Source organism: Coregonus clupeaformis, chromosome 25 (assembly GCF_020615455.1).
Source record: "Coregonus clupeaformis isolate EN_2021a chromosome 25, ASM2061545v1, whole genome shotgun sequence".
Taxonomy (NCBI): Eukaryota; Metazoa; Chordata; class Actinopteri; order Salmoniformes; family Salmonidae; genus Coregonus; species Coregonus clupeaformis.
Genome location: NC_059216.1, coordinates 6,564,868 through 6,590,433, shown reverse-complemented (window position 1 = coordinate 6,590,433; position 25,566 = coordinate 6,564,868). Strand labels below are relative to the sequence as shown.

General features: G+C 43.5%; 3 protein-coding genes and 2 long non-coding RNA genes across 9 annotated transcripts; 2 read left to right on the top strand and 3 right to left on the bottom strand.

Moving 5' to 3' along the window:
• Window positions 1-4,579: 4,579 nt before the first annotated feature.
• LOC121539319 (ATP-dependent RNA helicase DDX24) lies at window positions 4,580-9,485 on the top strand. 2 transcript variants are annotated; one of them, XM_041847721.2, is made up of 9 exons: window positions 4,604-4,692; window positions 5,238-5,484; window positions 5,722-7,256; window positions 7,411-7,564; window positions 7,691-8,203; window positions 8,355-8,430; window positions 8,520-8,708; window positions 8,840-8,969; window positions 9,087-9,485. In XM_041847721.2, the coding sequence occupies exons 2-9, from the start codon at window positions 5,441-5,443 to the stop codon at window positions 9,320-9,322; spliced, it is 2,877 nt and encodes a 958-aa protein (XP_041703655.2). In that variant the 5' UTR covers window positions 4,604-4,692; window positions 5,238-5,440; the 3' UTR covers window positions 9,323-9,485. The 2 variants fall into 2 exon arrangements, with proteins under 2 accessions (XP_041703653.2, XP_041703655.2); XM_041847719.2 differs by lacking the exon at window positions 5,238-5,484 and having other exon boundaries at window positions 4,580-4,692.
• On the bottom strand, window positions 9,349-12,730 carry LOC121539321 (ubiquitin thioesterase OTUB2-like). The gene is made up of 6 exons (XM_041847726.2): window positions 12,405-12,730; window positions 12,206-12,283; window positions 10,713-10,831; window positions 10,484-10,568; window positions 10,144-10,335; window positions 9,349-9,836 (listed from the first exon to the last, which is right to left on the bottom strand). The coding sequence occupies exons 1-6, from the start codon at window positions 12,405-12,407 to the stop codon at window positions 9,630-9,632; spliced, it is 684 nt and encodes a 227-aa protein (XP_041703660.1). The 5' UTR covers window positions 12,408-12,730; the 3' UTR covers window positions 9,349-9,629.
• A 281-nt stretch (window positions 12,731-13,011) lies between these two features.
• On the bottom strand, window positions 13,012-15,361 carry LOC121539324. The gene is made up of 4 exons (XR_005995351.2): window positions 15,151-15,361; window positions 14,554-14,663; window positions 13,779-13,951; window positions 13,012-13,642 (listed from the first exon to the last, which is right to left on the bottom strand). It is a non-coding gene; the product is annotated as an uncharacterized LOC121539324 (long non-coding RNA).
• Window positions 13,863-23,174, top strand: LOC121539320 (ankyrin repeat and SOCS box protein 2). 4 transcript variants are annotated; one of them, XM_041847725.2, is made up of 9 exons: window positions 13,863-13,946; window positions 18,849-19,074; window positions 20,305-20,474; window positions 20,672-20,827; window positions 20,960-21,205; window positions 21,389-21,560; window positions 21,646-22,240; window positions 22,361-22,514; window positions 22,587-23,174. In XM_041847725.2, the coding sequence occupies exons 2-9, from the start codon at window positions 18,941-18,943 to the stop codon at window positions 22,748-22,750; spliced, it is 1,791 nt and encodes a 596-aa protein (XP_041703659.1). In that variant the 5' UTR covers window positions 13,863-13,946; window positions 18,849-18,940; the 3' UTR covers window positions 22,751-23,174. The 4 variants fall into 4 exon arrangements, with proteins under 4 accessions (XP_041703659.1, XP_041703656.1, XP_041703657.1 ...); XM_041847722.2 differs by lacking the exon at window positions 13,863-13,946 and adding an exon at window positions 18,597-18,684; XM_041847723.2 differs by lacking the exons at window positions 13,863-13,946; window positions 18,849-19,074 and adding an exon at window positions 19,632-19,978 and having other exon boundaries at window positions 20,281-20,474.
• Window positions 23,175-23,293: 119 nt separating this feature from the next.
• Window positions 23,294-25,479, bottom strand: LOC121539325. Its single transcript, XR_005995352.1, has 2 exons — window positions 25,097-25,479; window positions 23,294-24,856 (listed from the first exon to the last, which is right to left on the bottom strand). It is a non-coding gene; the product is annotated as an uncharacterized LOC121539325 (long non-coding RNA).
• Between the last annotated feature and the right edge of the window lie 87 nt (window positions 25,480-25,566).

Genomic DNA, 25,566 nt, shown 5'->3' with positions numbered 1-25,566 from the left:
AACGTCTAGCAACCTAAAGGTTGCGTGTTCGAATCTAATCACGGACAACTTTAGCAATTTAGCTAATTAGCAACTTTGCAACTACTTACTACTTGTTAGCTAACCCTTCCCCTAACGCTAACCTTAACCCTTTAACCTATCTCCTAACCTTAACCCTTAACCTCAGCTAACGTTAGCCACCTAGCTAACGTTAGCATTAGCCATTAGCTAATGTTAGCAACAACAAATTGGAATACGTACCATACCATATGTTTAGCAAATTTGTAACATATTGTACCAATTGCAATTCGTACAATTTCATACAAAATGGATGATGGACATCCACAAACTAATACATACTATACGAAACGTAACATATCATACTGATTATAATATATAATAAATAATATGCCATTTAGCAGACGCTTTTATCCAAAGCGACTTACAGTCATGTGTGCATACATTTTTACGTATGGGAGGTCCCAGGGATCGAACCCACTACCCTGGCATTACAAGCGCCATGCTCTACCAATTGAGCTACAGAGGACCACCTGATTAGAGTGTCCCGGATTTACTTTTACTATGTTACGTCTACCCCTGAGTCAAGGTTGCTCTTCCAAATACAGAGAAAAGTCAGTGATGGGAGGAAGACAGCACAAGACAGAAGAGAGGAGGATGCCTTTACTAGACTTAGGGTGGGACACAGCCGGCTGAATAAGTCATTACATCTCAATCAATCAATCAATCAAATGTGACATCAGCAGATGTCACAAAGTGCTTTTACAGAAACCCAGCCTAAAACCCCAAACAGCAAGCAATGCAGATATAGAAGCACGGTGGCTAGGAAAAACTCCATAGAAAAAGCAGGAACGAAGGAAGTAACCTAGAGAGGAACCAGGCTCTAAGGGGTGGCCAGTCCTTTCCTGTGCCGGGTGGAGATTATAAGAGTACATGGCCATTAAGGCCAGATCGTTCTTCAAGATGTCAACAACTACAGACCAGTATCCCTTCTTTCTTTTCTCTCCAAAACTCTTGAGCGTGCCGTCTCTAGCCAACTCTCCTGTTATCTCTCTCAGAATGACCTTTTTGATCCAAACCAGTCAGGTTTCAAGACTGGTCATTCAACTGAGACTGCTCTTCTCTGTGTCACGGAGGCTCTACGCACTGCTAAAGCTAACTCTCTCTCCTCTGCTCTTATCCTTCTAGACCTATCTGCTGCCTTTGATACTGTGAACCATCAGATCCTCCTCTCCACCCTCTCCGAGTTGGACATCTCCGGCGCTGCTCACTCTTGGATTGCGTCCTACCTGACAGGTCGCTCCTACCAGGTGGCGTGGCGAGAATCGGTCTCCGCACCACGCGCTCTCACCACTGGTGTCCCCCAGGGCTCAGTTCTAGGCCCTCTCCTATTCTCTCTATACACCAAGTCACTTGGCTCTGTCATATCCTCACATGGTCTCTCCTATCATTGCTACGCAGATGACACACAATTAATTTTCTTTCTTCTGATAACCAGGTGGCGAATCGCATCTCTGCATGTCTGGCAGACATATCAGTGTGGATGACGGATCACCACCTCAAGCTGAACCTCGGCAAGACGGAGCTGCTCTTCCTCCCGGGTAAGGACTGCCCGCTCCATGATCTCGCCATCACGGTTGACAACTCCATTGTGTCCTCCTCCCAGAGTGCAAAGAACCTTGGCGTGACCCTGGACAACACCCTGTCGTTCTCCGCTAACATCAAAGCGGTGACCCGATCCTGCAGGTTCATGCTCTACAACATTCGTAGAGTACGACCCTACCTTACACAGAAAGCGGCACAGGTCCTAATCCAGGCACTTGTCATCTCCCGTCTGGATTACTGCAACTTGCTGTTGGCTGGGCTCCCTGCCTGTGCCATTAAACCCCTACAACTTATCCAGAACGCCGCAGCCCGTCTGGTGTTCAACCTTCCCAAGTTCTCTCATGTCACACTGCTCCTCTGCACACTCCACTGGCTTCCAGTTGAAGCTCGCATCTACTACAAAACCATGGTGCTTGCCTACGGAGCTGTGAGGGGAATGGCACCTCCTTACCTTCAGGCTCTGATCAGACCCTACACCCAAACGAGGGCACTACGTTCATCCACCTCTGGCCTGCTAGCCCCCCTACCTCTACGGAAGCACAGTTCCCGCTCAGCCCAGTCAAAGCTATTCGCTGCTCTGGCACCCCAATGGTGGAACAAGCTCCCCCACGACGCCAGGACAGCGGAGTCACTGACCACCTTCCAGAGACACTTGAAACTCTACCTCTTTAAGGAATACCTGGAATAGTATAACAGTAATCCTTCTCTCCCCACCCCCCATTAATTTTTTTTTTTAAGGGTGGTTATCCCACTGGCTATCCTAAGTTGAATGCACCAATTTGTAAGTCGCTCTGGATAAGAGCGTCTGCTAAATGACTTAAATGTTTAAATGTTCAAACGTTCATAGATGACCAGCAGGGTAAAATAATAATCACAGTGGTTGTAGAGGGTGCAACAGGTCAGCACCTCAGGAGTAAATGTCAGTTGGTTTTTCATAGCTGAGTGTTCAGAGGTCGAGACAGCAGGTGCGGTAGAGAGAGAGAGAGAGAGGGAGAGAGGGGGTTGAAAACAGCAGGTCCGGGACTAGGTAGCACGTCCGGTGAACAGGACAGGGTTCCATAGCCGCAGAGAGAACAGTTGAAACTGGAGCAGCAGCACGACAAGGTAGCATGTCTGGTGAACAGGTCAGGGTTCCATAGACACAGGCAAAACAGCAGTAGCACGACCTGGTGGACTGGGGATGGGGACATCCAGGAGTCATCAGGCCAGGTAGTCCTGAGGCATGGTCCTAGGACTCAGGTCCTCTGGGAGGGGAGAGATGGAGAGAGAGAGATGGGAGAATTAGAGGGAGCATACTTACGTTCACACAGGACACAAGACAAGACCGGAAAATGTCACCAGATAGGACAGACCGACCCTAAACTATTGCAGCATAGATACTGGAGCTGAGACAGGGGGGTCGGGGGACACTGTGGCCCTGTCTGACGATACCCCCAGACAGGGCCAACCAGGCAGGATATAACCCCACCCACTTTGTCAAAGCACAGCTCCCACACCACTAAAGGGATATCAACAGACCACCAACTTACTACCCTGAGACAAGGCTGAGTGTAGCCCACGAAGATCTCCTCCACCGCATGAGCCCGAGGGGGCGCAAAACCGAACAGGAAGAACACTTCAGTGACTCAACCCACTCAAGTCGAGTATAGCGACAAAAGCCTGTCATGGCGTGACTCACCCCTCCTAGGGACGGCATGGAAGAGCACTAGTAAGCCAGTGACTCAGTCCAACTAATAGGGTCAGAGGCAGAGAATCCCAGTGGAGAGAGGGGAGCCAGCCAGAGACAGCAAGGGTGGTTCGTCACTCCAGTGCCTTGCCGTTCACCTTCGAACCCCTGGGCCAGACTACACACAATCATAGGACCTACTGAAGAGATGAGTCTTCAGTAAAGACTTAAAGGTCGAGACCGAGTCTGCGTCTCTCACATGGATAGGCAGACCAGTCTATACAAATTGATCTCTATAGGAGAAGCCCTTCCTCCAGCTGTTTGCTGGACAATAAGGAGGCCTGCGTCTTGTGACCGTATATGTGAAGGTATGTATGGCAGGACCAAATCGGAGAGATAAGTAGGAGCAAGTCCATGTAATGCTTTGTAGGTTAGCAGTAAAACCTTAAAATCAGCTCTAGCCTTAACAGGAAGCCAGTGTAGAGAGGCTAGCACTGGAGTAAAATGATCGCATTTTGGGGTTCTAGTCAAGATTCTAGCAGCCGTATTTAGCACTAACTGAAGTTTATTTAGTGCTTTATCCAGGTAGCCGGAGAGTACAGCATTGCAGTAGTCTAATCTACAAGTGACAAAAGCATGGATCAGCTTTTCTGCATAATTTTTGGAGAAACGTTTTATAATTTTTGCAATGTTACGATAATGGAAAAAAGCTGCCCTTGAAATATTCTTGATATGTTCGTCAAAAGAGAGATCAGGGTCCAGAGTAACGCCGAGGTCCTTCACAGTTTCATTTGAGACGACTGTACAACCATCAAGATTAATTGTCAGATTAAATAGAAGATCTCTTTGTTTCTTGGGACCTAGAACTAGCATCTCTGTTTTGTCAGAGTTTAAAAGTAAAACATTTGCGGCCATCCTCTTCCTTATGTCTGAAACACACGCTTCCAGGGTAGGCAATTTTGGGGCGTCACCATGTTTCATCATAATGTACATCTGATAGGAATCATCCAACAGGAGTGATTATTGCCAGTAAATAGAAAGAGGAAACAATTTGTTGATACAGTGTGGGCAGTATGAGAGGGAGAGAGTGATTGAGAATATGTTTGAGAGAAAATGGTATACAGGATTTGAGTGTAAAGAGTTTATTGAGTAGAACATCAACAGATACAGTATCCAATATTTTGTTTTGTTTTCTTAGAGGAACGGGGCTTGCAGGTAGGATTTAGGTCCTCCCTGTCTCTGGTCCACACGCCATTCAGCACAGTAGGTGGCGGTAATGCACCAATAACTTTGGTTGCCAACCGCCGAAAAAACCACACCGAAGAAGAACGCGATCACAACTGCAATGGCTGCGTCCTCGTGTCATGCATGAGTCCAGTCAAGTCGTGTGATTTATCAGATGAAAGTCCTGTAAGCAGTCAAAGGTAGTTTATATTTATTTGTACATTTTTTTATGCCGCTATATTTCATGGCACTGTATTGAATATGTATTAATTTGTGGTGCTGGCTGCGAGAAAAGTGTCATGTGGACAGCTATACAGTAGCTAACATAGCTACTGTAAATTAGTAGCTAGCTAACGTTACCATGCTGATGTGTTTTTCTTATCTGTCATTCTTGCTAGTTAGATTACACCTGTCAGCGTTTAGATAATGAATAGTTCCATTTTATTCAATTTGTTTTCATCAAATAGAGTACGTACCAATTCATGCGTTTAAAAAAATCATAACTAGATGATTTGCCTATTCAAAACGTCGCCAGAGATTTTAACTAACCTGGTATTGGTGATACATGTTTGGCCAAATCGAGAATGAATATAGTATCTAAAATGTCTGTCTAGTTGCAGGTGGTGCATTTAAATTTAGAAAATGTTCAGTTATTAAAATAAAATAAATGTTTTGCTCCGTGAAGTAATCCAACAATGTGTACGCCGCCATCTTATCTATTTCAAATCTTCTCTCATTTATCTAGACAGGTGAGTTTCATCATGACATGCGGCCCTTTGTGGTGGACCCACCTGTCTCAATCAATGAGAGAATATTTGAAATAGACAAGATGGCGGCATACACATTGTTGGATTACTACATGGAGCAAAACAATTCTTTATTTTAAAGGAACATTTTCTAAATTAAAACGGACCACCTGCAACTGGACACAGACATTTTAGAAGATACATGTTTGGACGAATCGAGAACGAAGATAGTATTGCCAATACCAGGTTAGTAAAAAAATCTCTGGTGACGTTTTGCATAGGCAAACTTGTAACTCCCGGGAATGGAGTGTGCTAAATGACTGAAATGTATAGACACTTTTTGTAACAATCTAGCCTGCTCCAAGTACTGTACTAAGATCAAAATATCTAATTGGAATACACCACCATTTTTTAAATTCTACTGTTTATCATGAATGTAGTCTTCATCATGTCAACAGTGGAACTGTTCTTATCTATTCATAGGAAAATGAAGTCCAACAGGAGTCAGATTAAAAATGTACGCTCTTTCACCCGTCCAAAGTCAGCCAAACGGGGGATCCATGTGAAGGGCAGCTGGAAAGCAGTAGAGCTGGACCCCAGTCTCTTCTCTGAAGAGGGTATGGGGGGACTGGTCTGTTTTGAGGAGCTGACAGACTACCGACTGATAGATTCTGCCAAGGAAGAAACTAAAGCTAAAGATAAAGCAGAAAAAGACAAAAAGAAGCGAGAAGAAAGAAAAGAGAAGAAAAAAGCTAAGAAAAGAAAAGCAAGTGAGGGAGATAAGGATGGAGGGAAACAGGAAGAGGTATGTGAGGGAGGTAGCGACAAAAATGAAACATCTGAAAAAGCAGCTAAAAAGAAGAGGAAGAATAATAAAAAGAAAACAGCCCAACAAAATGACCCAACCACACAGGATGACATCTCTGCGGACAGTGAAGTGAAAAGTGAGGAGGTGAGTAACGAGGTCCAAAACCTTGGAAATGGTTCAGAGAAAGTTGTCAAGGAGGAAGAAAAGGTTGTGGTTAAGGAGGAAGAAGCCCCTGAAGAAACTGTGTCACAAAATGCTGTAATGTGTCCAGAGGATGCTCAGCCACAATCAAACAATACGAAGACTGATGGCAAAAAGAGGAAAAAGAAAAGAGAGGTAGAAAAGCAAAAAGTCCCAGAGTCCCAGATAGAACATGAGCAACAGACCGAGCAGGAGCAACAGACAGAGTTACCCCCTCAATGCAAAGTGGCTAAACTCTCCAAAAAGAAAGCAAAGAATTGGACCAATGCGGCACGCTCTGGTTCTGACCAAAACTCAGATGTGACAGCGTGGAAGGATCTGTTTGTCCCTGACCAAGTGTTGAAGGCACTGAGCAGTCTAGGATTCGGATCACCCACGGCCATTCAAGCTCTGGCATTGCCACCTGCTATCAGAGACCATATGGACATTGTTGGGGCCGCCGAGACGGGTAGTGGTAAGACACTGTCTTTCGGCATCCCCATGATCCATCATATCCTGGAGTGGAAGAAGAGAGCAGATGAAAGTGAGGGGGCGACAGATGGCCAGACTGAGCCAGGAACACAGGTGGAAAGCCTGTACCTGCTGACGGTGGAGGAATCTGTAGACACTGAGAAAAGTATTTCCATGGACACCAGCACAGAGGTCGCTGAGGCAGCTCCAGAGACCCCTGCTAAGTCTGAGGCCTGCACTGAGGAAACCAGAGAGCAGGGAGATCCACAAGAGCAGGGTACTGAAGATGTGGCAGAGGAAGACAAAGATGCTGCTGCTGATGAGGAGGACAAAGAAATAATTAAGGAGGATGAAGAAATATATCATGAGGATGAGAGTGACTCTGAAAAGATTGGGTGCGTCAAAGTCATTGAGAATATGGAGTTTGACTTTGACAACTCAGCAGAAGAGACTCTGAAAGTCAGTGAGAAACAGCCATTGTTAGGATTGGTTCTCTGCCCGACCAGGGAGCTGGCTGTACAAGTGAAACATCACATTGATGCTGTGGCCAAGTTTACTGGTGAGTGCTAAAGGCATTGAAGCCACTGATTGTTCTTATTTATTGATTACCCTTTTTGTGATGTAGATGTGGGTTTTCAAGAATCGGATTTGAATGGGATTTCACAAAGCTATTTAAATGAATAGATTTAATAGATTTGTTTCCCTGTGTGCAGGTATAAAAACAGCGATTGTGGTGGGTGGAATGGCTCAGCAGAAACAGATCAGGATGCTGAAACGCAGACCTGAGATTGTCATTGCCACTCCAGGACGCCTGTGGGAGATGATCAAAGAGAGGCATCCACATCTGGTGAACCTAAGGCAGCTCAGGTAATCAGTAGTGGGTTTAATTTGGTATAATGCATGTTCAATGCAGGTGTTTGTCCATATCTGGCCTGAAAAGTTTAATTTTTGCTTCATGATTGTAAATCAGTAAAACAATTTTTTTTCCCATAGGTGCCTAGTCATTGACGAAGCAGACCGCATGGTGGAAAGAGGCCATTTTGCTGAGCTGGAAAGTCTGCTGGAGATGCTGAACACTGTCCAGTTTAACCCAAAGAGGCAGACATTTGTGTTTTCCGCCACTCTGACCATGGCCCACAGCTTGCCCACCCGCGTCTTGCAGAAGAAGGGCAAGAAGGTGGACCAGCGGAGCAAGCTGGAGGTCCTTATGGAGAAAGTGGGGATCAGGTCCAAACCTAAAGTAATTGATCTGACCCGGAAGGAGGCTACAGTCGAGACCCTGACTGAGACACGGATACACTGTGAAAAGGAAGAGAAGGATTTCTTCCTGTACTACTTCCTGCTCCAGTATCCAGGCCGGACTATGGTGTTTGCCAACAGTATTGACTGCATCAAGCGGCTTAACTCTCTGCTGGTCATCCTGGACCGTACTCCACTGCCACTGCATGCCAACATGCACCAGAAGCAGCGCCTAAAGAACCTTGAGAGGTTCGCTGAGAGGGAGAGGTGAGTCATAGAAGAAGGACATGTATATGCTGCAGGCTAGTTATTATCCATATCTGTTTTGAGGTATGCATTGGATTAGCCTTGAGTGGATCAGCAACTTTTTGTCTGTACCATAAACTATGTTGACTACGATAAACATTGATCTTTACAGCTGTGTGCTCCTGACAACTGACGTGGCGGCAAGAGGCCTTGATATTCCAAATGTTCAACATGTCATTCATTACCAGGTATGCCTTTTGACACCTTTTGTGGCTTCCTGTCATTCTTTGTCTCTAACAGTTATTCCTCAAATTAATAACTTTCTTGTGTGTCTCAGGTTCCCAGAACGTCAGAGACTTATGTCCACCGCAGTGGTAGGACTGCACGAGCCACCAAAGAGGGTCTCAGTTTGCTCCTGGTTGGGCCAGATGACATGATGAACTTCAAGAAAATCTACAGAGCTCTGGGAAAGGACGAGGAGGTCCCCATGTTCCCCATACAGAGCAAGTGCATGGCTGCCATCAAGGTAGGCACCTAGCAAGGCCAGGCACCTGTATTTGATCACGATGGTCGATCTGAGCTAGGAGCTGCACAGATGTACTTATCTTTCATGAAAATGAAATATGGTAAAATGTTGTTTTGTATCTGCCTTGACAGGAGCGAGTCAACATGGCCAGGAAGATAGAGAAGATTGAGTTCCACAACAGCAGAGAGAAGCAGCACAACTCTTGGTTTAAGCAAGCAGCAGAAGCTCTGGAGGTGGACCTGGATGATGATGTTTTGCTTGGTAAGACTACATCATTAAATTAGTTATCTAGGAGTGGGAGGTTGCCTCATGAGAAACCCAGAAATAAGAGGGACTTGCATAAATAGATCAGAGTAAACTGACATTTGTTTATTTTAGGGGGGAGGAAGGATGAGGATGACGACAGGCAGCAGCAGAAGATGGTGAAGGGCATGAAGAAGCACCTGAAACACCTGATTTCTCAGCCTGTATTCAAGAATGTGATGAAGACCAAGTACCCCACACAGATGGGTAAGCTCTCCCTGCCCAACATGCCCCTACATGGTTTGGAAACGGCCTTGACCAGTGTCTCCAATCAGAAGAAAAGACAGAAACAAAAGAAGCAGCAGCAGTAGTATGTTAGAAATGAGTGTAGTCTCAATGAGAATGTCTGAGATTGAATTTATATAAATGGAAATACAGTGCAATTATTGTAACATTTTCACAAATGATTTTAAAAGATATCAGTCTTGTGTTTTTGAATAAATACTTTTTTTTGACATTAAAGAAAGTCTAGCGGAGTCTACCGCATATGCGTTCACTGTATATTACAAAACAATGCGACAAACATTTGTTTGAGAAACTTCTTAATCACAATGTACATTTATTTGAACACATAACTACCGGTAAACCTGAGATAAGTGGAGGCCTTGATCAGGCCCCTCAATGGCAATGTGGGTAGAGAATGTCATAGTGGGCTGTTTTGTATAGGAGGTGTAGGGAGGGCTCCGCTCCCTCTGGGATCGTGTGGTGGGCCAGTCGCTGTCCATCTCCTCCCTCCACGGAAGCAATGTGGATGCTAACTCCTAAGGCCTCCGACAGAGCCAGGATATCTACGTGGTCACACTCCATCGCCATGGTTTCCACTTCCTGGATAAGTCAAGAATGGACATTGTAAGTATATACCCAAGCAGAAACAGAATTGTTTTGATGGGTTGATCAAAGTACAGCTACAAAAAAATTTATCCCTAAAACACCCCAATTCTTTTCAATTTATTGCACCACCACTAGAAAGCAGCACAACACTTTCAGACATTAGTTTTGAGTGGTGAGAGACTCCTTGACGAGGTCTGATTGTCTTTGGAGAACAGTATCAGCAGCACCCGGCACACTTCCATAGCACATTAATAAAACAGAAGTTGACCGCAATATGGTCTTATGGGCAACTCATACTGACCCGAGTGCAGTAAACCTTGAGACTGGGTGCCTCCACAAAGTGGCTGAAGAAGTCGGCATGGTTTTGCAGGTAGGCTGAGGTGAGCAGCCTGAGGTATTGCACCATACTGTCAGAGGTAGTTTGCTCATTAAAGAGCTGGAGCAACGCGTCACCCTGGTCATCAGCTTCACATTGTTCCAAAACACCTACAAACTAAAAGATGAATTGTCCGCTAATTAAAACAGGCTTCAATTACATGTGTGACGGTTAAAGAAAATGTGACTTGTCATCTTTATTGTGAAGAAGGTGCATTATTCGATTTAACAAAAAATAGTACAAAGGTAGTTAAATATAGACTTACCATGTCGAGCAAGTCTTTGAAAGAGCTCTCATCAAAGCCTGCAGTCAATAACTCTCTGCCACTTTGTTTCACTGTTTCTTTGAATCTGAGATAGAGAAAATTATACATCTTCCTCCATTATTTTGAAGTGGCAAAGCCACACAGGTAAAGGCACATTCTTGGAATCCAAAACATTCTATGAATGCACATTACACATGGCAAAATATAGGAATACTAGGAAGGAATTTACCTTTGCAAAGCTCTATCATTTTGTAACAATGATTCCAGGTGTCCAAAGCAAAGGGCTCTGTAAAAGCAATTGCCATCTCCCCTGATTTTTCTCATGGACTTATACTGGCTGCAAATCTCCTTCAAAACAAGAGATGTCGGTGAATTTGACAAATTCAAGTACTTTAATTTCACTAGCCTGTCTTACATTTAATATGTATTTGATTTGATTAACTAGTTAGTCCATTATGTAATTTGTTAACACTACTTTACAGTTTCCTTTTACAGTGTAATTTACACTGAACAAAAATATAAACGCAACATGTAAAGTGTTGATCCCAGAAATGTTCCATATGCACAAAAAGCTTTTCTCTCAAATGTTGTGCACAAATTTGTTTACATCCCTGTTAGTGAGCATTTCTCCTTTACCAAGATAATACATCCACCTGACAGGTGTGGCATATCAAGAAGCTGATTAAACAGCATGATCATTACACAGGTGCACCTTGTGCTGGGGACAATAAAAGGCCACTCTAAAATGTGAAGTTTTGTCACACAACACAATGCCACAGATTTCTCAAGTTTTGAGGGAGCGTGCAATTGGCATGCTGACTGCAGGAATGTCCAACAGATCTGTTGCCAGAGAATGCAGACCATGTGTATGGCGTCGTGTGGGCGAGCAGTTTGCTGATGTCAACGTTGTGAACAGAGTGCCCCATGGTGGCGGTGGGGTTATGTTATGGGCAGGCATAAGCTACGGACAACGAACACAATTGCATTTTATCTATGGCTATTTGAATGCACAGAGATACCGTGGACGAGATCTTGAGGCCCCTTGTTGTGCCATTCATCCGCCACCATCACCTCATGTTTCAGAATGATAATGCACTGCCCCATGTCGGAAGGATCTGTACACAATTCCTGGAAGCTGAAAATGTCCAGTTCTTCCATGGCCTGCATACTCACCACACGTCACGCACTGAGCATGTTTGGGATGCTCTGGATTGACGTGTACGACAGCGTGCTCCAGTTCCTGACAATATCTAGCAACTTTGCACAGCCATTGAAGAGTGGGACAACATTCCACAGGCCACAATCAACAGCCTGATCAACGCGCTGCATGAGGCAAATGGTGGTCACACCAGATATGACTGCTTTTCTGATCCATGCCCCTACCTTTCTTTTTTTTAAGGTATCTGTGACCAACAGATGCGTGTCTGTACTCCCAGTTGTGAAATCCATAGATTAGGGTTCTAATTAATGTATTTCAATTGACTGATTTCCTTATATGAACTGTAACTCAGTAAAATCTGGTTACATGTTACGTTTTATATTTTTCTTCAATATAGTTCAATCTGTTTTAAGATACCCAAGGAATATCTATCCAAAGATGTCAGAGATCCCACAACAGACATGTAAGCTTTATGTATGTTTTAATAGCCTAATTTAGGCCAAACCTGAATTCACATGCTCTTGTGAGCCTTTTTCAAAAGCTATATAAATAGGCATTATTACCCGATACTTTGCATCTTCCACCTCCAGCAGATATGTAGATATTTCTTCTCTACTTGAAACAAACTGGCCTGCGTCCGTCTGTGAAGAAAAGTCATTGGCTAAATTAAGTCTAAAATAAATGGTTGCATGACAATAGTAAAACATGCTTTGTTAATTCCTACGTTTACATCTTTTTGTTGTTGCTTAAAGATAACATTACCATACTTGAGGCGTCTCAAAGAATAGTCGAATTATTTTCTTTCAACCTTGATGAGGCTAGGTTAGCATGCTACAAAGATAAACATGGATAGGTAGCTAGCTAAGTAGAAACCGATTTAAATGTTTTCACGTTTGTCATCCTGTCTCGCGGGCTAAGCGCGTGGTAAGACAGAACACGACTGTTGTACGCAACAAAGTAACAGTGGAATGATGAGTAACATCGAGAGACATTCTAGAATTCTTTCATTTTCGAGCAACATTCTTCTTCGATGAGGGTTAACGGCGGTTGGCATCCAATAAATGTTGCATTACCGCCACCTACTAGACTGGAGTATTACTTACTCCCTTGTACTTTGCTTTTAAAATATATATAAAAATAATAAATACATCTTCGAGCAACATTAACAACAACCGGATATTTAGAACTGCCACGTGCTTTGTGTTTAAAGGGACAGTACATTCATTGTATCCATGAGTGCACAGGCCTAGATTTGTCTGTGTACTACAGTGTAGTATTTTTACATTTGTGTTGATTACAACGACCATATGTAGTCCATTCAGTAGTCTTAATTTCACAGAACCACAATTTCATCATATTTATTTGTTTTTATTCATTTCAAAGAGGTCAGTTCAAATACATTTTGTCAGATGAACATTTGTAATATTTTTAAATGAATAAAGCAAACTAATGAACATTTGAATTCATCCTATCAATTTTTTATCATCAATCTTTGATTAGGCTATATGAGAAATGCATGTACAACTGCATGGTACAACCACAACAATTTCCTTCAGCAACTTATCACCACACTATAATATTATAACACTATTACAACAACCTTAAAGAAAAGTTAAAAGTAACTTATATTGCACTCACTCCCTTTACCATGTGTGTGTACAATACATCTGCATGGTTGTATTCATGTGTGTAAATGTTTCTCCACAAACTCGTAAAAGGCCTATTCAGCATTGCTCAACTATACAGTCCACTCTTCCCACTGGTCTTGCTGGTGCTCTTTAGTTGTGTTTTACTGTTAATGTTTTTCAGTGATCCTATGTTCTCTGTGGCACTTGTCTATCAGTTGTGTTGCTCTCTTCTCTATGTCTGCCCTCTCCAGAATGTATTCTGGAGTCTCGGGACTGGCCTTGGTGCATCATCAGGTTAATCTTAGTCTGTTTGTTTTTCTCCTTGGCTCTATCCCACTGGTTATGCAGTTCAGACAGCTCCCTGTTCGTCATCTGCCTCAGAGGGAAAGAAGATAACACAGTCTAACCTGGCCCCACACAATTCATTAACCGAAATGAAATTATTTATCATTAGCACATATAGAGCACAATGTACATGCATTTCTAAGCATGTATTTGTATGTCTGACCAGCTTGTTTGTGTTGTGCTCCTGCTTCAGACTGTCCAGGCTGCGCTGGCCCTGCTCCAGCTCCTCCACCAGCTGGCCCAGGCGCTCCACCGGATCCTGATGGGTGAGGGACAGGGTCTCATGACGCCGTATGATGGGCATCACCAGGGAGTCTACCCCATACTCCAGGTGATCTACATTCAAAGCGAACATACTTATTGTATTGTGTGGCCTGCCGAGTGGTGCAGCGGTCTAAGGCATTGCATCGCAGTGCTAGAGGCTTCACTACAGATCCGGGTTCGGCGCACAATTGGCCGAGCGTCGTCCGGGTTAGGGGAAGGTTTGGCCGGCTGGGATGTCCTTCTCCCATCGCGCTCTAGCAACTCCTTGTGGCAGCCGGGCGCATGCACGCTTACTTCAGGTCGCCAGCTGTACGGTGTTTCCTCCAACACATTGGTGCGGCTGGCTTCCGGGTTAAGCGAGCAGTGTGTCAAGAAGCAGTGCGGCTTGCCGGGTCGTGTTTCGGAGGACGCATGGCTCTCGACCTTCGCCTCTCCCAAGTCCATAGGGTAGTTGCAGCGACGGGACAAGACTGTAACTACCAATTGGAACCCTCCCCTAACCTGGACAAATTGTGCACCGCCTCATGGGTCTCCCGCTCGCGACACAGCCTGGGATCGAACCCGGGTCTGTAATGACGCCTCTAGCACTGCGATGCAGTGCCTTAGACCGCTGCACCACTCAGGAGGCCCCGTAGGTTCTATTTTAAACCTATACAGTATCTGTATAATTTCACCTGAATTCCTGCTGTTTCTGTGCCAGCTGACAATCCACTTCCACCTGCTTCTTCAAGACAAGGGTCCTCTGTAATGTGTTCACTCCTGTCTCCAGGACTCTGCTAGTGGCCTAAATGGGAAATTAGTAGTTAAATTAGCTGTGTAATTAATATTTTCAAACTTTTATGAGTAGGATGAGGATCCCGCTGCATTTCACCATAACTGGACATAAAAATGATGCACATCAAATGTACAGTGCTGTGAAAAAGTATTTGCCCCCTTTCTAATTTTCTCTACTTCTTTTGCATAACTGGTTGTGCCACCTTTAGCTGAAATGACTCCAACCAAATGCTTCCTGTAGTTGTTAATCAGTCTCACGTCGCTGTGGAGAATTTTGACCCACTCTTCCATGCAGTGGGTCAAACTGTATTTATAAAACGAAAATTCTCCATATTTGAAGTCGTTGCAACTGTTTTTTTGCCGACGTTTACTAACACCAGCCATATTCAACGAGTGTTGAGCGTTCGTAAATTCATAAGTTATAATGCGCTCTGGCACACTCAGACGAGAGTGCTCTGAAATCGGAGTAGATAGCCAGAGCGAATTTACGAACTCACCCGTTGTGTTCCTGAAAGAATGGTTCCGTGCACACGAACAAGTGAGCGACAAAGGGCTTTCCGGATTGGGTGTACTACTGAAAAAGTGTTACATGTTTCCCAGGAACCAGAGGGGAGGCAAGAGGGAATGCAAGTGGATCGTTTCTCCGTTGTCATAGCAACTGCGGAGAGGCGTTCTATTTCAGGGATGGAAATAAAGTGAAAGGTACTCTTTTTTTTTTTTTTTTTTGGTCATTTAGCAGACGCTCTTATCCAGAGCGACTTACATGAGCAATTAGGGTTAAATGCCTTGCTCAAGGGCACATCGACAGATTTTTTACCTAGTCGGCTCGGGGATTAGAACCAGCGACCTTTCGGTTACTGGCACAACGCTCTTAACCACTAAGCTACCTGCTTAACCACTAAGCTACCTGCCGTACTCCATAAAAAGCATAGTTTGCCTTGATAGGTTGTTGACTGATATTGCAAACACATGAACTATGTCTCAATTTAAATAGAACAATTATTGTAAATTTCATTTTGAAGATATAGATGTCTGCATGCATGGTCAATAATTGTTAGGTATGCAACCAACTTGATCGGCACTAGCATTTTTCTTGATCCTGTTTTGACTTCAGATTATTTTCCAGATACAGTATTTATTTTTATTTTTTTAGTCATTTAGCAGATGCTCTTATCCAGAGCGACTTACAGTAGGCATGGGTCTAGTTCATTTGACACCAAAAAATGAGACATACACTACCGGTCAAACGTTTTAGAACACCTACTCATTACCAAGAAGGAGAGTGATGGAGTGCTGCATCAGATGACCTAGCCTCCACAATCCCCCGACCTCAACCAAATTGAGATGGTTTGGGATGAGTCAGATGGCAGAGTGAAGGAAAAGCAGCCAACAAGTGCTCAGCATATGTGGGAACTCCTTCAAGACTTTTGGAAAAGCATTCCAAGTGAAGGTGGCTGAGAGAATGCCAAGAGTGTGCAAAGCTGTCATCAAGGCAAAGGGTGGCTATTTGAAGAATCTCAAATATAAAATATATTTTGATTTGTTTAACACTTTTGTTGGTTACTACATGATTCCATATGTGTTATTTCATAGTTTTGATGTCTTCACTATTATTCTACAATGTAGAAAATAGTAAAAATAAAGAAAAACCCTTGAATGAGTAGGTGTTCTAAAACTTTTGACCGGTAGTGTATTTCATTCAAGTACAGTGGGGGGGAAAAGTATTTAGTCAGCCACCAATTGTGCAAGTTCTCCCACTTAAAAAGATGAGAGAGGCCTGTCATTTTCATCATAGGTACACGTCAACTATGACAGACAAATTGAGATTTTTTTCTCCAGAAAATCACATTGTAGGATTTTTAATGAATTTATTTGCAAATGATGGTGGAAAATAAGTATTTGGTCACCTACAAACAAGCAAGATTTCTGGCTCTCACAGCCCTGTAACTTCTTCTTTAAGAGGCTCCTCTGTCCTCCACTCGTTACCTGTATTAATGGCACCTGTTTGAACTTGTAATCAGTATAAAAGACACCTGTCCACAACCTCAAACAGTCACACTCCAAACTCCACTATGGCCAAGACCAAAGAGCTGTCAAAGGACACCAGAAACAAAATTGTAGACCTGCACCAGGCTGGGAAGACTGAATATGCAATAGGTAAGCAGCTTGGTTTGAAGAAATCAACTGTGGGAGCAATTATTAGGAAATGGAAGACATACAAGACCACTGATAATCTCCCTCTGCCGTAACCATGGGGTCAAAATGATCACAAGAACAGTGAGCAAAAATCCCAGAACCACACGGGGGGACCTAGTGAATGACCTGCAGAGAGCTGGGACCAAAGTAACAAAGCCTACCATCAGTAACACACTACGCTGCCAGGGACTCAAATCCTGCAGTGCCAGACGTGTCCCCCTGCTTAAGCCAGTACATGTCCAGGCCCGTCTGAAGTTTGCTAGAGTGCATTTGGATGATCCAGAAGAGGATTGGGAGAATGTCATATGGTCAGATGAAACCAAAATAGAACTTTTTGGTAAAAACTCAACTCGTCGTGTTTGGAGGACAAAGAATGCTGAGTTGCATCCAAAGAACACCATACCTACTGTGAAGCATGGGGGTGGAAACATCATGCTTTGGGGCTGTTTTTCTGCAAAGGGACCAGGACGACTGATCCGTGTAAAGGAAAGAATGAATGGGGCCATGTTTCGTGAGATTTTGAGTGAAAACCTCCTTCCATCAGCAAGGGCATTGAAGATGAAACGTGGCTGGGTCTTTCAGCATGACAATGATCCCAAACACACCGCCCGGGCAACGAAGGAGTGGCTTCGTAAGAAGCATTTCAAGGTCCTGGAGTGGCCTAGCCAGTCTCCAGATCTCAACCCCATAGAAAATCTTTGGAGGGGAGTTGAAAGTCCGTGTTGCCCAGCGACAGCCCCAAAACATCACTGCTCTAGAGGAGATCTGCATGGAGGAATGGGCCAAAATACCAGCAACAGTGTGTGAAAACCTTGTGAAGACTTACAGAAAACGTTTGACCTGTGTCATTGCCAACAAAGGGTATATAACAAAGTATTGAGAAACCTTTGTTATTTACCAAATACTTATTTTCCACCATAATTTGCAAATAAATTCATTAAAAATCCTACAATGTGATTTTCTGGAAAAGAAAATCTCATTTTGTCTGTCATAGTTGACGTGTACCTATGATGAAAATTACAGGCCTCTCATCTTTTTAAGTGGGAGAACTTGCACAATTGGTGGCTGACTAAATACTTTTTTCCCCCCACTGTAGGCCTAGTGGTAATGGTATGACATTGGATCTTAAACAGAACAAGACACATTTACTTGATTGTAAAGTTGGACAGAAAATAGCAATCAATCCAAATGAACACAGCCTCAACCAGTGTTATTGTCTAATAATAACAGATCTTGGAAATATGCTTTGGGGTGCTCTGGAAACCGAGGTGAGTAGAAATGTTATACTGAGACTGTCAGAGAGAGCTTTGGGAATGACATAGATGGAAAAATTCAACATTCACTGCATAATACTCATGTTAATCTGTAAATATGTTTTAGCCTATATCATTTTTTTTTATATACTGGAGAAGGCTTTTTACTTCCCCATAAATAGATTTGGAAAATGTCTAATAAAATGTTGCATTTCATTTTGGCAGAGTTAATCTTGTTATTTCTTGATGGTGACTGTTTATTTTCTTAATATTGAGTGATTCTCTTATGTCACAAAAGTTTGTGTATATCACCAGGGACTGTAATTCAAGCTGTTGTATGGGTGATTGTAATACTCCTTCATAACCTCTGCCTTAACCATGCAAGCCTTCAAGCCAGAGAGAGGATTTTAGTGCAGCAGAATCAAGTAGGACAAAACAAAGCTAAACATGTCCTTAAAAGGCATCACCACTGCTGGGGCTGCTTGCTCTCTGTAGTCTGGCAGCACAGATAGCTGTTTTCTCTCACATCAACACAGGAGTGCCTGGCCCTGAGGTTACTCCACATGCGGAAAACGTATTACTGTATGTTGATGCTGCTTAAGTTTGTTGTGCACTCTGTCTCTCCCATCTTATTTTGTGACTGCAGGATTTTAAAGGGACATTTTCACTTCTATGTTTGATGACTGAGACTGAGTGGAATATTTTGTTTTATGATTAATTCATTCATGCTGTTAACTACCTTCCAGGTCCCTTTGTTGCAACTCCAGGACCAACAGGCTCATCACTGGGCTATGAGGACAACAGGGAAGTGTTGCATAACCTAGTTGTTGAGGGCAACATGGTGACCACCGATGGGACCATCCCAGCCAGCCTGTCCAGAACACTATGCCAAAGACAAAATATTGATAACACAGATACCTCTAACTCTCGGACTCACCCCACTACAATCCACTCATCCGTCAACTCTTTGAGGTGAGCCCAGAAAATGTAAATGTCTTTATAATCACTCTCTTGTTCAAAATAATTGAGTGCATTATACTATATCAGATGTGTAACAATCTGCAGGATCAGGTACATGTTATTTCACGTAGTTACATCAAAGATAAAGGAAGTTAAATTCTGAACCCCTGTCACTATATGGTGGGTTATACAGCAGCCGTAGGCATCAAACTCTCTGAAGGGCATTATGTTGTATTCTGAAGATGCAGTGTTCAAGGCTTAGACAATAGGCACTTATGCTCATATTGTTAAGATTTCCATGCTGTCAGCATTTTTGCACAAAAGCATAAGGTAAAGAAGCCACAATTTGACTTCTTCACCAAATGGGGTTGGGTTTATAATTTTGTTATAATAACATTGCAATTTTTTTACATTCTGAAGTTATTGACAATTCCAGTAGCATTAACATAACACCTATTTTAAATGTATCATAATATAAAAACACCTGCCAGTTCAGTTAGCAAATGCCATAATAAAAACGAATGGGGTGGAGAACAGATGCCCAAGGTATCCTGATGCAATTTGCTTTTATCTTTGGGCGGCTTATGCTGGAGTGCCTTGACATATATGGTATAGTAGCCACCACCCCCCACACACACATGTCATTGCAGTCCTAAAATAATCTCTGAAAGCACAGCTGAGCACTGGCTATCCTCCCCCCGCTGTTGTCATTGCTCGACCGCTGCTCTGCCCCATGTGTTCTCTACTACGCGTGTGGAGCCGCTAAAAGAATGACGAGATTTAGTTATTCTGAGTATCTGTCGCAATTTCGTTATGGTGGGAACAAGGGCAATACGTCTTTAGGTAAATTATCCAGCGATGAGAAACGATGTGCTGAGCGGCGACGGCAGAACGACATTACGTCAGAGTCAGCGGAGTGAGTATTTTGCTACTTGTGAAGCGCTGGGCAATCGGCCTATCAGTGATTTTATTTTAGTTGCCAGTGGTTAGATATAAGGGCCATAATGTAGTGTCCTTGTAAATCAAAATATATTATCATTGATGATATAAGAGAGACATATTTCCTAGTTGTCTTTTTTATACACTGAAACAGACCACACTCATTTAGTCCACGGGGATTGTACTCTTTATTTAAAAACATTAAAAACTAGATTTATGAGAGAACTTGGTATCATAAACCTGCATCTATTAACCAACATTCTGTTTTGTCTCTTCAAGTCATTTGCCTTCCCTCTGTTGTAGGGATGTAGAGCCAATAGTGTTTGCCATCCAGAGAGGAGATGCTCAAGCTGTGAAAGAGCTGTCAGTGGCTGCACCACTCAGCCTGATGAAAGAGAACAAAGAAGGATGGATACCTTTGCATGAGGCTGCATATTATGGCCAAGCTGAATGCATAAAGGCACTGATGAAAGGTACATTTTGGAAGCATAATTTCTGTCAATGGAAAGCCTTGCCTTTATTATTGGGGTTGAATGAAATAGACTGGAGGATCATGAAATGGTGGAAAGAAGACACCATACTGTTATATATTATGAAAGCTGTGGATGATGTTTAAGCATTGTGTGTTTACATTTGTGTATTGTAGCCTATGCATATATTTCTTCTCCAGCCCAACCAGGGTCAGTTGACAAGCGCACCCTCCAGGAACAGACTGCTCTTCTCCTGTCAGTTTCCGGTCAGCACTTGTCCTGTGTGCAGTGCCTTCTACAGGCAGGGGCAGACCCTGACATCAGCAGCAAGAACAAAGAGACACCCCTAAACAAAGGTACATCTCTCCAAATAGGCTATAGCATGAGAGTGGAAGATAATAGTACCTCTGTTTTTAGATAGATGTAGGCCTATGGTGAAGCATGGTGTCTTCTGCCAGGCTAACCCAATGTCCTCTGATGCCTTCCAGCGTGTGAGCGGGAGAACGTGGAAATGGTGAGCCTCATCCTGTTATTCGGGGCCACAGTGAACCAGAGGTGTAACCGGGGCTGGACAGCCCTCCATGAGGCAGTGTGCAGGGACAACATGGAGATCTGTGAGATGCTGGTTAGGGCAGGAGCCACCATTAACCCTCCTAATACCTACAGCATCACACCGCTAATAGTAGCAGTCCAGCAAGGACGTGTAGAGGCCCTGCGGTACCTCATTAGGAAAGGTAGGGTTCACTATGTGTAGTTCTGTAAGAGTCTGAGATGACATGTATGGCCACATAATGCATCCCTGCTATATGGCTGTTAATTATCACCTTATTCACGCAGACAATGGCATCTTAAAGTAATTAAGTGATGTGTTCAGTCAGTTCTTTGCGATGTGTCTGATGTTGTGTTCTTTTCCCCAGGTGCTGACGTCAACATGCAGACGTGTGACGGTGCTACAGCCCTGTATGAGGCCAGTAAAGATGGCCACAGGGAGATAGTGGAGCTACTACTATCTCACAACACAGACGCCAACAAACCCACCAAGACAGGACTCTTACCTCTACACATTGCTGCTCAGTATGGACACCATGAGTAAGTTAGAGTGCACTATATTTATCCTGTCGTGTCTGTCTGTTGTATTACTCTTATGTACAGTACTAATGTCCACTTGTTCCAGGATTGTGTCCCTGCTTGTCCCGGTCACCAGTCGGGCCAGAGTTCGCCACAGTGGGATCAGCCCCCTCCACCTGGCTGCAGAGCACAACAGGGACATGGTCACAGCCATACTGCTCAAGACAGGAGCCGACGTCAATGCCACACTATCCCACAATCGCTCCATGCAGTATTCGGATCACCGCACCACGCCACTTTACTTTGCCATTGCCAATGGGAGCAGGAAGTCAGCAGAAATGTTACTGAAAGCTGGTGCTAATCTGAGCCTGGACCCAGTCAACCCTCTACTAGCAGCTGTAAGACACGGTTGTACCAGGACTGTCTCTCTACTGCTGGAGCATGGGGCCGATGTTAACACCAGCATCCCATCCTGTCCTACCACCTTCCCTGGTGCTATTGTACTCTGTATGAATAACCTACCACTTCTCAAGTGCCTTTTGGATAAGGGCTGTGATGCCCAAGCCTGCTTCAGATGTGCTTATGGTTGCTGCCCACACCCAGCACAGGACAGCATGGGCAGCATAGGCATTGACATCAACAAATGCACCAATGACATGTCTCTTCTAACCTGCACAGAACCTGCTGTCAGCAAAGTACAGGTAAGGCAAAGTAGGCTCATATTGCAGTGATCACAATTATTATGGGAACTTGATAGACATTTTTTAAACAAGGCATGATGCTCATTATCTTTTCTTTCTGTTCATCCTAATATCCCTTAGTTTTGTGAGTTGATCTCATCACCATCCATGTGTAACTGGGAAGGGCCCATCGTAGACTTGCTGCTGGACTACGTTGGTAATGTTCAACTGTGTGCCAGACTCACCGAGATCCTGGGCGGCCGGAAGGAATGGCCCAGCATCAAGGCCAAGTCATGTGAGTACATCTAGACACATACACACACACAGGTGAGACAATCTAACACAGTGTCCCCTGTTGTTTCCTCAGTGTCATCCCGTCCACTGATGCACCTATGTAGGGTAAGGATCCGTGAGCAGGTGGGTATGTCCAGACTCAGGTCTCTGGATAACCTACCCCTCCCAGACAGACTGCTGCAGTACCTCAGCCTGACCAGACACAGCTTTGATGACTTCTGCCCTGATGGCAAATAAGGCTTATCAGTGTCCTGTGTTGTGCCTTATAGTATATTACCTGTTTACAGGAGTTTTGGCTGTATTTATGGGTTAGTAATTATGTCTTGATTGGGTAAAATGTGTGTAATGGGAAAATGTGTGTTGTTTGCACATAGCATGTGTGTGTTGTGTGCACATACCGTGGAAGTGAGCTGCAGTTCTGAGTGGATTGGCTGACAAATGACAACAGATAGCCTAAAGCCACAGTAGTTGATAATCTCTGAAGAAGTGCAGCGAAACTGAGCTCAAATGAAACTCAAGGTAACCTTTTAAAATACCTGTGTCATTCAGATGTTTAGGCCCAGTCAAACAAATGCAGACAATCAATGTGATGGTTTATAGAATGTACTTGTGTATTCAGCACTAATTATGTAATGTGTTTTTAAAGTGTGTTTTCAACAGACCTTGTGCAATGAGTGTATGCCTATATAATAGTCCAGTTGTTGTTGTACTCTACTGTAAATGTCAGTGCCAAAATGTATGATCCTGTATTGGAAAAGGTGCTGGAACCAAAGAAAAAAATCGAAACATCTGCAGTTTATTTAAAAATAAATGTAAATTCTCCATTTCACAAGTATTATTTACAAACAGAAAATATCAAGAAATTCTGGGGGGGAAACGTCACTGTCAGTCTGTTTACTTTTTGGAAAAATACCAGTGAACTACAAGTCATTTCGATAAATTAGTTTTAAAATCAGTGTATTTAAGAAATATATAGCCTACACGAACACCATGAGGTGATCAACACACACGCAGACCTCTCCCTCAGCATAGCTGATCACAACGAATCAAAGAATGGACAACCTCGAATGTCACTCTCCATTCATATATCAACACGTTTACTTCGATTTAAAAAAAGAAATATGTTGAAGTATAGTCTAAAATTTTCAAGTTTTGTTTGGTGCTATGATTTTATCATGAATGTTATGGAAGCCAGGTGGTAGGTAGGCTAAAGGTGCAGGTGTTCCAAGCAGAGGTGGCCTATTTGGTCTGAAAGACTACTTAAGTGCTTATGACTGACTACTCTTAAAAAAAAAAAGAGAAATGCCAAGTTTTAAATAAAAACTTATGGCATTGCAAAGTAAACTAATTCATATTTACATCTTCGTTATTGCTTATTGAAATGAAGAATTGCTTATTTAAATTATATTTACACGTGCATAATTGTGTTTAAATGAAGCCAAACACGCTGAAAATCGATGAGGGGACCGTGGGTTTAGTCGGTATGGGTTTGACCACGACATGCGTATGGTTCTTATGTCCGTGTGCCATGTCATGCGTTTCAGTTTCAGCCACTGGGGCTTTTCCCCAGAGTCCCACAGCTGAGTGGGGAACGACTATGTGACTCTGGAATACGTGGTGTCCATGGTACTGAAACGGACAGCAACCGCATACACTGACGTTGTGAGTGGCCACATCCAGTTTGAGCGGTTCTTTTTCGACAGAGCCAAGTCGATTGGAGTGAAACATGGTCGGTTTTGGTTCCTGGTGAGTTTTTTTTCTTTTTTCAACCCTGTTGATTCCTGTCACACCTTGGCTCTTTTTCCATCCATGCTGTGAAGGTTCTGTGTTGGTTTGGACTAACCGGGGTTCCTCCCAAAACGATGCAGGGAGTTGACGTTTCCTCATGGGTACCTGATCTTGCTTAGTGTTATCACTGTCTGCAGTTGGGTTCTGACCCGTCCTTACGTTCTCCTCGTCTTGCGCATCCGAACCCCCTTTTTCATTGATGGGCGTCATGCTCTGGTGAATTGTCTCCAAAGAATACGCGCTAGACTTGTCCACCAGGGCTTTGGCGATGCCAGACTCCGTGGTCCTGTGTGTGTGGCATCTGGGCATCCGAGAGTATTTCTGAGAAAAACGCTTGAGCTGTTTCTGCAGGTATTTCCTGTGGTCCACAGAGCGCCTGCAAGGGGCTGATTTGTCTAGAGCCGCTTTGATGTCACTGGATGCTAAGTTTACAAAGTTCAGTAACGTTTTCACCTCACTGTCTGCACTTGCCATTTTAAACAATGTCAAAGTGTAAATCTTTTAATCCATACTACCGAAAAAGTCCATGCAAATGATATTCTTCATCTTAAAAATCTGAGAAAAAAAGTGAATGTCATAAGACTTGAGAAGCATGCGCAAACAAATTTGTTAGGCTAAATGCAAAATATATTAAGAACTCAATATAGCCTACTTACATTATTCGTTGTTCATGAAGAATCCCACAATAATTACACAATTACGCATAATAAAACAATAATTAGCCTACACAATTGCGCATATCCTAACAAAACGTCGTTTGCAAGTTATCCATTCATATCCACAAATAAAACTTACCATGTCCCCTGTTGAGGATTCCCATTCCTGTCTCTATCCCAGACGCAGTCTGAGTGCTTCCACAAGTTGAATGAATATAAACTGCTTGTAGTTATGGTGCTTTCCTTGAACCAATCAGCGACCCCAGGCCCCTCACAATGCTCCCCAATCAGCCTCCAAGCGCCCCAGTATTGAATTCTTTGCCATCGCAAATTGTTGTCATGGAGATCCCCCAAGAAAAGCAGCTAATAGATGCAATATTTCTGCACGGTTTTCCGCGCGCTCATGGAACACCCATACAATAGTTTATCCAAACCTCTAAATATTTCCCATAGCATTATTATTCTGACGAGGCTGAAATGGACATGCTTCATCACTGCGAGACAACATTGGTTACTTTCAACTGTTTTGATCTAGACTCCCCCCTTCCAGAGTGATGTCAGATGTAGGATTTGGTTGGGGGGATCTAAAGAGCACATATCCATGGAAAG

Coding starts and splice junctions, on each gene's coding strand:
- LOC121539319 (XM_041847719.2), top strand. CDS start 4,637: ATGAGTCCAGTCAAGTCGTGTGATTTATCAGATGAAAGTCCTGTAAGC. Junction 8,204..8,354: donor AGGTTCGCTGAGAGGGAGAG/GTGAGTCATAGA, acceptor TGATCTTTACAG/CTGTGTGCTCCTGACAACTG. Junction 8,970..9,086: donor GGATGATGATGTTTTGCTTG/GTAAGACTACAT, acceptor TGTTTATTTTAG/GGGGGAGGAAGGATGAGGAT.
- LOC121539321 (XM_041847726.2), bottom strand. Junction 10,336..10,483: donor TCAAAGACTTGCTCGACATG/GTAAGTCTATAT, acceptor TTCATCTTTTAG/TTTGTAGGTGTTTTGGAACA. Junction 9,837..10,143: donor TCAAGGTTTACTGCACTCGG/GTCAGTATGAGT, acceptor TGACTTATCCAG/GAAGTGGAAACCATGGCGAT.
- LOC121539320 (XM_041847722.2), top strand. Junction 19,075..20,304: donor TCATCCGTCAACTCTTTGAG/GTGAGCCCAGAA, acceptor CCTCTGTTGTAG/GGATGTAGAGCCAATAGTGT. Junction 22,241..22,360: donor CTGCTGTCAGCAAAGTACAG/GTAAGGCAAAGT, acceptor AATATCCCTTAG/TTTTGTGAGTTGATCTCATC.